Source organism: Elephantulus edwardii, unplaced genomic scaffold (genome assembly GCF_000299155.1).
Source record: "Elephantulus edwardii isolate Elephantulus edwardi_28Jun2011 unplaced genomic scaffold, EleEdw1.0 scaffold00068, whole genome shotgun sequence".
NCBI lineage: Eukaryota > Metazoa > Chordata > Mammalia > Macroscelidea > Macroscelididae > Elephantulus > Elephantulus edwardii.
This window is the reverse complement of record NW_006399818.1, coordinates 14395759-14407398: the sequence shown is the minus strand read 5'-3', so window position 1 is coordinate 14407398 and position 11640 is coordinate 14395759. Positions and strand designations below refer to the sequence as shown.

Sequence of the window (11640 nt, the reverse complement as noted above, 5' to 3'; positions counted from 1 at the left end):
CTAGGTTGCCCTTTCTGTTAATCTGCGTGTGTTCTGTTGTGCATAGGGTTTTCAGAGGCCTGCTATTTCAGAAGTGGGTGGCCAATCCTTCTTCCTTGAAATTAATAATAAACTAAAAAAAAAAAAAGAATAGTAAAAAAAAAGTGCACATGGCTCCACCAGGCCCGTTACTTTGAAACTGATTACAACTCATAGCAACTTTATAGGACGGAGTGGAACCACCGCAAGGGTTCCCAAGGCGGGATGTCTTTACAGAAGCAGACAGCTGCATCTTTCACCCACGGAGCAGTTGGTGGGTTTGAACTCTTGACCTTTCAGTTAGCGGCTGAACACTTGAATCTCTACACCATTAAACGCAGAACCTGAGGCCATGGACTCGGTTCCAACTCCTAGAAGTCCTTTTTCTGATTTCCGAGGTTCTAAATCTTTACATGGGAAATCTCATCTTTTCCCCACAGAACGGATGATGGATTTGAACCAGTGACCTTTGTTTTGATGGGCAGTCCAGCCTGTAATGCACTGTGCCATTAGGGCTCCTGTGATGCTCAAGATAGACGTTTTCCCTAGTTAAGCTAAGCTGTTTTGTTTTGACGGTGGCTGCAGAGGATAATTTTGGTTTTAACATTTCAAGGGCAGTAGTTTCAGGGGCTCTTTCAAGTTCCAAGGTTCCAGGCAATTTAGATTTTGTGAGGATTTGAAATTCTGTTCCACCTCTATCCCCCCTCTTTGAGCAGAGTTCTTCTACAGAATGTGTAATCAGAATGATCACGAGTTCACCATGTACCATCCAGGTCTTCTGATCTCCTGGCAGAGAGAGAAACACTTGTTCATGGAGGCAGCTAGCAACATATGACATTTCCTTCCCCTCTCCCTGTCTCCTTCTTCCTCCATTGCTCCAGGCAAATAGAGACTAATTATTGTCTCTTTTCTGACAGAAAAACTGTTCCTGGATGGCTGCTCCCAAGCTTTTAGACCTCCAGGCACTAGACAACAAGTAGGGGGTAGAACAGAAGTCTGAACATGTTATTAGGCCAGTTAAGTTCATTGGGATGCCCATGAAACCGTGACCCTGACCTTCAAGCCAGGGAAGCACATCTAGAGACTTTACAAAAGGCTAGGTGACCTTTTCTTTCAAGCAAAGACATAAACACGTGCTTTGGGTTTCAGTCATTGAAAAAGCAGATCTTTCCTGATCATTTTCTGTTCTTTCCTTTTCTCCCTCGCTGTTGCAGAGAAATGACCAAAAGTTTCTTCAATGCCCAGTTCGGAAGCTTGTTCCGCACCGACCAGAACCCGACCTACTTCCTGCGGCGCCTGTCGCGGTTTGCTGACATCTACATGGCCTCCCTGAGCTGTCTCCTGAACTACGACGTCCACCACACCTTCTACCCCAGGAGGACTCCCCTGCAGCACGAGCTCCCCGCGTGGTCAGACAGCCCCTCCGCCTTCCGAATCCCCCTCCTGCAGGAGGCGCAGGCCAAGTGACGGAGCGCCCACCCGTGGGAAAAGCCAGAAGCTGCGGCCCGGAGTGTGTGGACACCATAGGGTGGTCTTTGTGTGGGCATGAGCTGCTTACTGAGAAGATACTGTTGGGATTCTGGATATTTACGTTATTATTCTCTGGAGAGTTCTTCCCAGGTTGTTGAGACGGGAGCTAGCAGTCTGCTGGTCCCGCCTTCCTGTTCTGGTCCTGTTACCATAGAGCTGAAGGGCGAACTTCACATTGAAACGCCTCAATTCAGCCTTCTGATTCACCAAGCCCCAGTAACACTCGTCTGCTCTGCTGGGAGGGCCAAGCTGTCCTCCTGCCCTCTCCAAATCCCAGCAGGTCAAGTTCTGAGACTGTTCTTGACTCCCTGCATGGAAAGTGTCCCCAAGACTTGCAAGGCGGGGTGTCGAGAACTGCAGGGGCCCAGTGGCATGCAGAGCAAGCTTTGCACAGAAAGCTTATGATTCCATGAGCTCTGCAGTAGCTGACGCTGCTGTGAGTCGCAAAGACGGTCCCCCAAAAGAAGCTAATCCCCCAGCCCGTAGGTTCCAAAGCTGGCATCTAACCTTTGTCTTCAGATCAAGCCTGGTCTCCCTCGAAGGACTTGAAGAGAATGAGCAGGAAAGCTACAGCTCCTTTGACCCCGTGTGCTCCGTGTTCCTGTGTCCTGCCCCCTGCGGAAGAAGGGCAGTGCCCAGTGAGTGGTGGGGAGAGCCTCTCTTTCACCCCCGAGGTGGAGGACGGTGAGACAGAAACCTCCATCACTTGCTAGGACGCAGAGCTGACTTTCTGGAACAAAGCTGCAAAAAAACAGCAGGGTCAAAAGAGCTGAAACGTCTGAGGACAGTCTCCCAGGAGGCTGTTAAACTCAGAGCAGGGGCTCAAGTGTTGGCTTCATGTGCTCCTCTGAGGAAGGACAGTGGACCATGGCACCTGTGGGGTGCGTTTGACCTTTGCTGAGATGCATGCATTTCCAGTAACTCTCTGGAAGGAAACACGTGGATGCTGGCCTCTCTGATGAGTCATTCGAGGGGCAGAGGTTCAGTATTGGGAGGAGAGAGGTGGCCATAGCCTCTTAGCAGCCTTCAACCCTCCTGCACCCTTAGAACTTCCTCCTGCTGTGTTTGTGTGGCAGTGTTGGGAGCTGGGGTGATTTTCTTTGTTTGGTGAAAATAGAGATGATAAAAGGTCATTGAAGCTAAGAGAAAAGAATGAGGACCTTGCCGGAAACGTTTTTCCTTCTCTTTAGAAGCATTTTCTTTGTTAGCTTCCCTTTGAACCTTGCCTTTGCAATACTAGCACCTTCTGTTCCTCAACCTGAAAGACTTGTGAAGAGGCTGGTGGAAAGCGTTTCTTATTGTCCTGAGTTCATTGTAACCAGTCAAAACATGACAAACATGGAAAGAAAATGACTGAGTTACACCGTACCCTTTGCTACGACCCTTTGCTAAATGGGTTGCACGGGGGATGGTCTGTGTTTAACCAGAATGCTGAAGGCAGCTGCTTAGGCCCACATAAGTTCTCTGTTGTCACTTCAAGCCTTCATCGTCAGCCCAGGAAGACACAGTGGTATGTTTATTTTTCAGAACAGGAGTTGCATTGTGTTGATTGTTGTTTTGTTGTTTGTTGTTTTCCACCTCGGAGTCTTAGAGAGTTTCAGGGTTGCCGGGTCATGTCCGGGGTGTCTCAGTGCCGGCGCCCCATCAGGATGCATTGGTGTCCTTGACTTAGAATTTCTGTTTGGAGCAATAGACTGAGGAAGAAGAGGCTTGCATTTTTATAAAAATGCTTATCAGCTATTCTTTGCGTGCCTACTAAGTGCCAGTCACAAAGCGTTTATTTACTCAAAAGCAAAGCAAAGCTACTTCTATATCCTGCATTCGTGGATACCTCATTAGGTGCCCCAGACCTTGAGGGAGAGGCACTTATTTTTATTTTAATAAGAATAATTAAGTTTACATTTTACTGTCATTTAGCCTGTCAGTCTCTGGGCCACTGACCTTGGCAGCACTGAGATGTTGGCACTGTCTCAGCAGGACCCACCCAGCCGAATATTTCCTGCTGGATGGACGTGGTCAGCCAGCTGGTCTCACGGGGACAGAGGCCTTTGCCTGCTTCTTTGATTATGCTGATCTCTGGTGGCTTAGCGGTAAGAAGCTTCCCTGCAAACCCAGAGGCACAGGGTTCAAATCTACCAGTTGTCTGACAGGATAAAGAGGAACAATCTTCTCTTGTGTGAGTGACTGCCTTTGACAACCTGCTGGAGGGTCTGCTGCTGATTGGTTCTGCTTAATGTCAGCTGACAAACAACAAACCTAATGAGAAGGAATCTCTGGTGACATAGTCTTAGGAAGTTGTGGTGCCGGCCCAAACGTGGCACCTCTGGCAGTTCAGCGCCACCAGTGGCTCTCTGGGGGCAAAGATAGGCAGTCTCGTCCCATGTCATTTACAGGCTCCAAAAACCCGCTGGAGGTCAGCTAGGAGTCAGTTACTCTCAGTGCCGGTGAGTGAGTGAGTGAGTAGGTGAAACCTAATCAGAGGGTAGGCTGGTGGCATAGCCCATGGGGAGTTGTGCTGCCAAGACAAAGGCCAAGCTTCTGTGGTGGTTCGAATCCACTAGGCGATCTTTGGGGGGAAAGATGGGAATTCTCCTGTATGACTTTTAACCTTGAAAACCCATTGGAAGTTTGGCTGTGATTGGAACCAACTTGACCCCAATGAAAGATGGAGAAATGGAATTAGGACATTGTAGGTAACCTTGTCCCTCCTGGAACCCAGCCGAACCAGACATTTCACTGCCACCAACTTGTCTGCTGTGCACGGTGAGGCAAGCCCACTGGAACAGGGGGGGAGTGATCTGTCTTCTCCCATTGATTGAATAAAATCAATTTGGAACGTGAATGGAGTTTGCACACCTGTAATGCTGGTTGAACTGATATCCTAAGAATTGGGTGAAAAGAGCTTCTTAGTCCAGTGGCCACCCGTGACAGCTCGCCTTGGCCCACAGCTGATGTTTTCCAGAGTCGCTGTGTAGGCTTTTTAAAAATTAGGTGTTTGGCTTAACAGCTTCTGGTTTCTCCTGACACTCTTTCCCCTTTTAGATGATCTTCAGCTCCATTTTCTGATGTTGTATTAATTTCATATAATTGCTTTGTACGGATTTGAGCGCATTTCAGACTAAATTACTAGTTGCTTTGAATGCGTAATTATTGTAAGGGGAAATTGAAGAGTAATCTCTCTTAGCTAATTTGGTTTTACATGAACTAAATGGCTTCTCCTCTCTCCTCCCAAAAGACTCTTTGAGCGTCAGCGAGTGTTGAATGGTGGAATTGAATTCCATTGCCCCGAGTGCTCATTGCTGCCAAACAACCACTTGGGGGTCCTTCATCTAGAATGCTCTAAGACTGAATTTGCCCAGAGGCACGGTTCCTTCAGCGTTCTGTTCAAGTACTAAGAGGGCGTGTGAATTACTCTCTTGATACTGATTTCTGATAGAATTTGTTTTTTTCTTGCCTTAGCATCTGGGAGCCTGGCTCAGAGCTCATCTGACCTCTGATGCCACTGATGGGTCAGGAAGGAAGAATTCACTAATGGTCAGGTTGGGGTTTTTTTTCCCTTTAAAGAACTAGCTTGTAAATGTGTTTTACTCTACTGGCTGTTGTCTGCTGCCACTCCTCCAGAAACGGGCATGCCTGAGCTCCTTTAAAACTGTTTACAGAAGCAGGTAGGGATAGGATTTAGCCCTTGGGCTGGCCCATGCTCTTGCTCTGGGGATGGCATTGGTGCCAGTGGCAAGGGTCCCTGGCTGGAAGCCTGTAGATGCGTAACCTCTTGACTTGAGTGCAGACGTAAAGAGAAGTTGTGTAGTCATGTGTTCGGTATACCTTTACAGCTGATGTTCTGGGCAGCTCTGCTTGTGAATATGACAAAATGTTGTAGTTGTGGCCTGTGGCTTATGGATTCAGTTTGTGTACTTGAGCTGCCAGACTCAGATACTAGTTGAAGATATCTATTGTGTACCCAGATTCCGCTTAAAAGCAGAAGGACATAGTCCCCCAACTGTGGGTCATGCCACTGGTTGACCACCTGATAGACTGGTCTACCTGGTTGTAGCCATTAGGTCATAGCCTCTTTTGGACTAGTCTTCTTCTGAAGAGCCCGGCCTCCCTTGAGGCCACACCTCCTTGTTGGATCAGCCTACAACCCTTGACTGGTTAATGTTGGGGTGGCAAGACCTCACCTCCGCACCTCACCCCAACCTGGGACAACTGCCCAGCTTCCCTCCTTCCATGTGGTCAGCTGAGGCCACCATCTGCATCACAGCCCATCTCCTCCCTCCTTCTGCAGCCCCACTTCCTTTATTCTACTTCCCCAGCCCTGGGGTAGACCCCAGGTTCCTGCACGACCCTGGCTGCTTCCGGGGGAACCCCCTGGCAGCTATGCTTCTGCGCTTCCGAGAGCAGCAGGCTTGAACTATGACTTAGGAGATGGTTTGCTGATTAGTGCAATGGCACGCAGTGCCTGTGTACCAGGCACAGTAAATACAATTTAGGTAGGCGTACTATTTATTCTGAATGTGGATTTGTTATTTATTCTCAGTGTTGATTTTATGTATTATGTGGGATTGCCAAATAAAGTTTCATTGTAGCAACCAGTTTGCTATACGTCTCCTGTCTTATGTGCTGAAGTAGCGGCAAAGCCATGTCCACTTCTCGGCGCCAGAAGAGCACCGCCCTGTCCTTTTTCTCACCACTTTCATCCTCCCCAGTAAACACAACTGCTGTTCATTCCAGATTGTGAAGACCCTGGGCATCAGCTGAGCTGGAAAGGCTGTGTGAGCACAGCATCAGTGGCAGCTAGAGGACAGAGGGAGGCTGGTGGTTCACCAGTGTGTTTAGAAGCAAATTACCAGGAAATCCGAAAGTATAAGCAGTGTTTTGATTGAGAGGTGTAGGGAGAGGAAAGGGAAACTAAGCAAAGGAAAAGCTGAATTAAGAATAAATGAATCTGGAGTTCCTGGGTAGTGCAGAAGGTTAGCATGCTTGACCACTAGCTGAAGGGTTAGAGGTTTAAATCTACCCACAGGTGCTTTGGTGAAAAGCCTCAATATGGATTACATTTCAACATAAAAAAAATTCTCACTGCTGGATTGACAGGCAAACATCTTGATAGATGGAGAAGAGATTGCAACTGTCAACGATTCCATCTAACTTAGCTCCACCGTCAACACATTCGGTACCAGCAATCAGGAGATGTAATGCATGCATTGGGAAAGTCTGCAGTCAGGGACCTCTCCGTATTATTGAGGATCAATTATGTCAGTTTGGGGTCTAAGGTGCACCCGATTCAGGCGATGGTCTTTTCAGTCATCTGCTATATATCTGAAAGCTGGACAGTGAATGAGGCTGACAGGAGCAGAATCGATGCCTGTGAGCCGTGGTGGTGGAGAAGAGCCCTGAGGATCCGTGGATGGCCAACAGAGCAAACAGGTAAGTCTTGGGAAAAGTCCAGTTAGAGTGCTGCTTGGAGGCAAAGATGACAAAGTTTATCTCCCATACTTTGGACATGTTGTTAGGAGAGACATGAAGCTTGGAAAGATGAAGGATTGGCAGTAGAGAGAAAGACTCTGAGATGCGTTGACACAGTGACTGCTGAGGGCTTGAATATGTCAGAAAATAAGAGGATGGCACAGGATAAGACAGGGTTCAGATCTGTTATTCATAGGCTCGCTGTGAATTGTACTCACTAGACAGCACAACAAGGAGTATAATGACAAGGTCATGTAGCTGTTACCACTGTTGAATTCCACAACATTTTCATTATCCCACTAAGAGACCCCGTATCCATTTGGAGTCTGCGGGCTTCCAGCCTCTGGTCATCTAACTTCTGTCTGGATTTACCTATTCTGAAAGTTTAATGTCCATGTGATCATATAATATGTGATCATTTGTCACTAGTTCTTTCCCTTAGCAAAGTCATTTCAAGGTACCATGTCATAGCAGGACCAAGACTCAGAGAGCCGAGTAATAGTACTTTGTATGGACCTCCCACCTTTATCTGTTCATCTATTGATGACCACTTAGGTTGTTTCTACCATTTGGTTATTATGAATAAACCTACTGTCCACGTTCCTGTGTAAGGTTTTGTACGGGCAAATATTTTCATTTCTCTTAGATATCTAAGAATGGAATTGGCAGGTCTTTTAGTTAATTCCAGGTTCAACTCTTTGAGGAACTGTTTTCCATAGAAGTTGCATCATTTTGTGTTCCCATAAACACATACCAGTTTTCCTACACCTTCACCATTACTTGTTTATGTTCATCTTTTTTATTACAGACATTATTCTAGGTATGAAATCCTTTCTCATTGTGGCTATCATTTCTCCTTAGGGTAAAGAAGCAAATACAACTTTTACTAAGAAAGAACTCTGTAAGGCAGATATTGACTCATTGATAAGGCCCTAATAAATTTTACCTGCATATTTCAGCCCTTGTAGCAAAGGATTGCTCTTGTTTCTAACCATAGCTGTTCAATAAATGTGTCCAGAGAACATCACTTTTCTTCCATAATGTTTACTGAGCACATTTCATGGGTCAGGCACCATGGCAGGAACTGGGCAACAAAGATAGGTGAGGTGCAGCCCCTGCCTTGGAGAGTTTACAATCTAGTTGGGACATACAAGATCATAGATAATGCTGCGTCATTGAAAGGAACAAAGGAAGGACAGAGGAGGCTCGGAGGAGGGAGGAGACATCCTGGGTTCATGGACAGACTGGGCACCCACAGATACAAAACAACCCCCAGATTATCCAAGGAGATGAGGTACAGTTTCTGAATGCTTCATACACTAAAAGACCTTACATTCCCACAAAATAACTGGTGCTGAGAATTCACAGTTGATGGCGTTGGTAAGGAAGCTCCATTAAGTCCAGTGGGTGATGGCTCTCAAAGGCCCCCGAGGGGGTCGCTGGTCTTGAGACACTGGTCATCAGAGTCCTGAAAGAAAGTTTGTAAGGCACTCAGGACAGTGGGGCGTTGTGCCTGCTTAATCCTTCTAGGGCGGGCGTTTCTTTCAGCCACTGACCTGAGGTCTAACTTGCGACCCGTTCCTGTGAACAGGTGGGCTGGAGCATCTTTCAACCTCTGGGTGGAGCAGGGATGGTCACTGCTGCCTGTTAACAACTAATTGTTTGTTGCTTTCAAGTTAGCTGTGACTTAGGTAGAAGAGAAGGAAACTGCCTGATTGTGTACCATGCTTACAACAGTTGGTATTTTGCAGCCCAGCATTGGAGCTATAACCTTATCTAGAGAGTGCTCCCTGCTGCGGAGCTGGAACCTGCTCAGTTGGGTGTCACATGTACGTTGCAAAGGAGGAGACTGCACATCTTTCTGAAGCTGCTGGATTCAAACTGCCAGAGAAGCGTGACCTTTGAGGTAGCAGCAGTGCAACTCCTTACGGACACCACCACCCGATGCTAGAAATGGTCTCTCAAGGGTGGAATAACTGATAAAATGGAAGATGTCTGGATTGGCCACAGATATTGTACAGACATTCTAACCTTTGTTATAAAATGTATTTCAATAGTATTCCGTTCCTTGAGTTGGCTTAGGGAGTGCCGTAAATGAGATTTTTGTTACCAGGTCTCAATTAGAATATTTAGCTGAATCTCAATTCTAGGAAACCCTCACACTTGCCTCAGGGGAACCATTTCTGCATAGAGTTGGTGGAGCCCTTAGAATAAGACAGCTGGGACAGCAAGTGGCTCATTGAATGGGACATGTGACTTTTCCCCCCTACTTGGCTTTTAAAATGAGATTGATTTTAATATAAGACTGCCTACAGAAATAAACTCCTACTAGTTCATAAATGCTCTCTAGCTGATGAAGTTTTGGTCTGAATTTTTTTTAATGGGTTAGATTTTTAAAAAAATAGGATTTGTGATCTGGTTCTTTTCCAATGTAATGAAAAAGAAATATTATGATACTAAGAACCATAACACATTTATGTTTGTTCACTTCAGAGAAAACAGTGACATTATTGCATTTGCAAGCTTGATGAAATGATGGGGACGAAAAATCTCTGTTTATGTGCCACTTTAAAAAAACTTAGTAATCACGACGGCACATAACAATCACAGTATGAATTTAGGAGTTCAGGGAGTAGCATGTGTACATGGGTAAAATGATTATAGCATCTCTGTGCCTTCAGTTAATGCTCTACAAGTTAATGTAAACCCTCACAAGACAAGATTCAAATACTTCCTTGCACCAGAGGAGTGCTGTCAGCTCACTTAACCTACCAAGTTGAACAAGGACTGACTCTCAATTTTTCTGATTTCTGTACAAGAGAAAAAATCTATCTATCATCTTTATCTCTAATCTAATCTATATCTATATATCTATATCTAATCTCTATCTCTCTATCATATGTCTCTATCTCTATATCTAATCTATATTTAATCTATCTATATCTCTATCTATCTCTATCTCTATCTCTATACCTATTCCAGTAATAAGCTAACAGGGCAGAGCTTCCACACTTTATGTGCCTGCTACAGTCTCCTTGGTTGAAGTTCAAGGAGATTCCATCTCCGCTCAAAGCCCACTCAAATGATAAAACCTCTTACTGCTCTCAAATTGGTTCTGGCTCACAGCAATCTTCCACCAGATCGCCAAGGCTGTTAAGTGTCTGCATCAAGGGCCTGCCCATCTTTCTTCCACAGAGCAGCTGCTGGATTCAATCTTCTTCTTAATTCTATCTTCTGGTGAACAACTTGACATTTTATACACCAGCTCTAGAAGTAAATGTTGCTTGGAAGCCTGGAGCTTCTGAGTGGTACAAACACTTAACACACTTGGCTGCTAACTGAAAGGTTGGTGGTTGGAGACCACCCACAGTACCTCAAAAGAAAGGCCTGGTGATCTGCTTCTGAAAACCCATCCGCTGAACACCCTGTGAACAACACAGTGCTGCTCTTAATACTCTGAGAGAACCATGACTCAGAGATGATTGAGTCCATGGAAGCTGGTTCTGTTTTCACTGAAGATCAGAACAGAACACTCTCTAATAGATAAAGTCATCAGGGACAAGTAGCTGTCAAAGGAAAAGGCAGCTCTGACACTCAAGGAGAAAACACAATCTTGGACAACAATGTGAGTATCAGTTCAGAGAACAGCTAGAAGACAAATCCTTTCTATAGGCTTTTGTGTCTTTGCATCTGCTACTGCAGCAGTAAGGGATCTCTGGGGACCTATTGGTAAGAACCTGTGCTACTATAGGAACAGCACGTGGTTTGAATCCACCAGTTGCTTTGTGGGAGGGAGATGGGCAGTCTCCTGCTATGCGATTTACTGTCTCTGAAAACCCACTGGAGGGTCCACCTATGAGCCAATTCTGACTTGATGGCACAGAACAACAACAACAATGACAGTTACAGCAATGGGCTTGAGAGTACGTCAGAGATGATGAATATAGCACAGCACGGGGCAGGGTTCATTCAGGTTCCGTTGCTCACATGATCACTGAGTCATACTCAGTGGCACCTAACAACAACAACAGCTTCACAAATGTTATGAGAATTCTTGGCAGTATTCAGTCTGGCACTTGCTTTTACTGTTCATCTCTTTGGTCATAAGAATAGGGTAGAGCAACCTGGAGCTCTTCCCTATCTCTAATTATCTCCACCACCTGGCTTAGCAGTTTGGCCTATGATGGTAGCTTGCTTGTTGCTGTGATGCTGGAGCTGTGCCGCTGGAATTACCAGTACCAGCAGGAACACCTATGGTAGACAGATCTCAACGGAACTTCGACACTAAGGCAGACTAGAACAAAAGATGGAGGTCTACCTCCAAAAATCAGCCAAAGAAAACCTTGAAAATTGTCTGAAAGAGTTTTGGCAGATGAGGCCCCTGGGTGGGAAGGCACACTACACAACTGTAACCATGCTCTCATAGGAAGTGACTGTGAAGATGGAGCAAGGCCAGGTGATATTTCATCCAGGTATACCTAAGTTTCTTTCATTCATGGCTCTCACATTCCATGTACCAATCACTAGGGTCTGCTTACAACTGTTCCTCCTCCCTTGTATTTCCATACTTGATAGTTCTACCTAGGTTGCCCTTTCTGTTAATCTGCGTGTGTTCTGTTGTGC

The 11640-nt window shown here is 45.9% G+C and overlaps 2 protein-coding genes across 2 annotated transcripts in view; one reads left to right on the top strand and one right to left on the bottom strand.

Moving 5' to 3' along the window:
- NT5DC3 (5'-nucleotidase domain containing 3) overlaps window positions 1–1608 on the top strand; it is a 126142-nt gene extending 124534 nt beyond the window's left edge. Inside the window, exon 14 of the mRNA XM_006888548.1 lies at window positions 1233–1608. Within this exon, the coding sequence (XP_006888610.1) occupies window positions 1233–1485 (253 nt within the window). The 3' untranslated portion in view covers window positions 1486–1608. The remainder of the gene's footprint in view (window positions 1–1232) is intronic.
- Window positions 1609–8434: 6826 nt separating this feature from the next.
- The window catches only part of STAB2 (stabilin 2), a 251479-nt gene continuing 248273 nt past the window's right edge, over window positions 8435–11640 (bottom strand). The window contains exon 68 of the mRNA XM_006888578.1: window positions 8435–8485. Within this exon, the coding sequence (XP_006888640.1) occupies window positions 8435–8485 (51 nt within the window). The remainder of the gene's footprint in view (window positions 8486–11640) is intronic.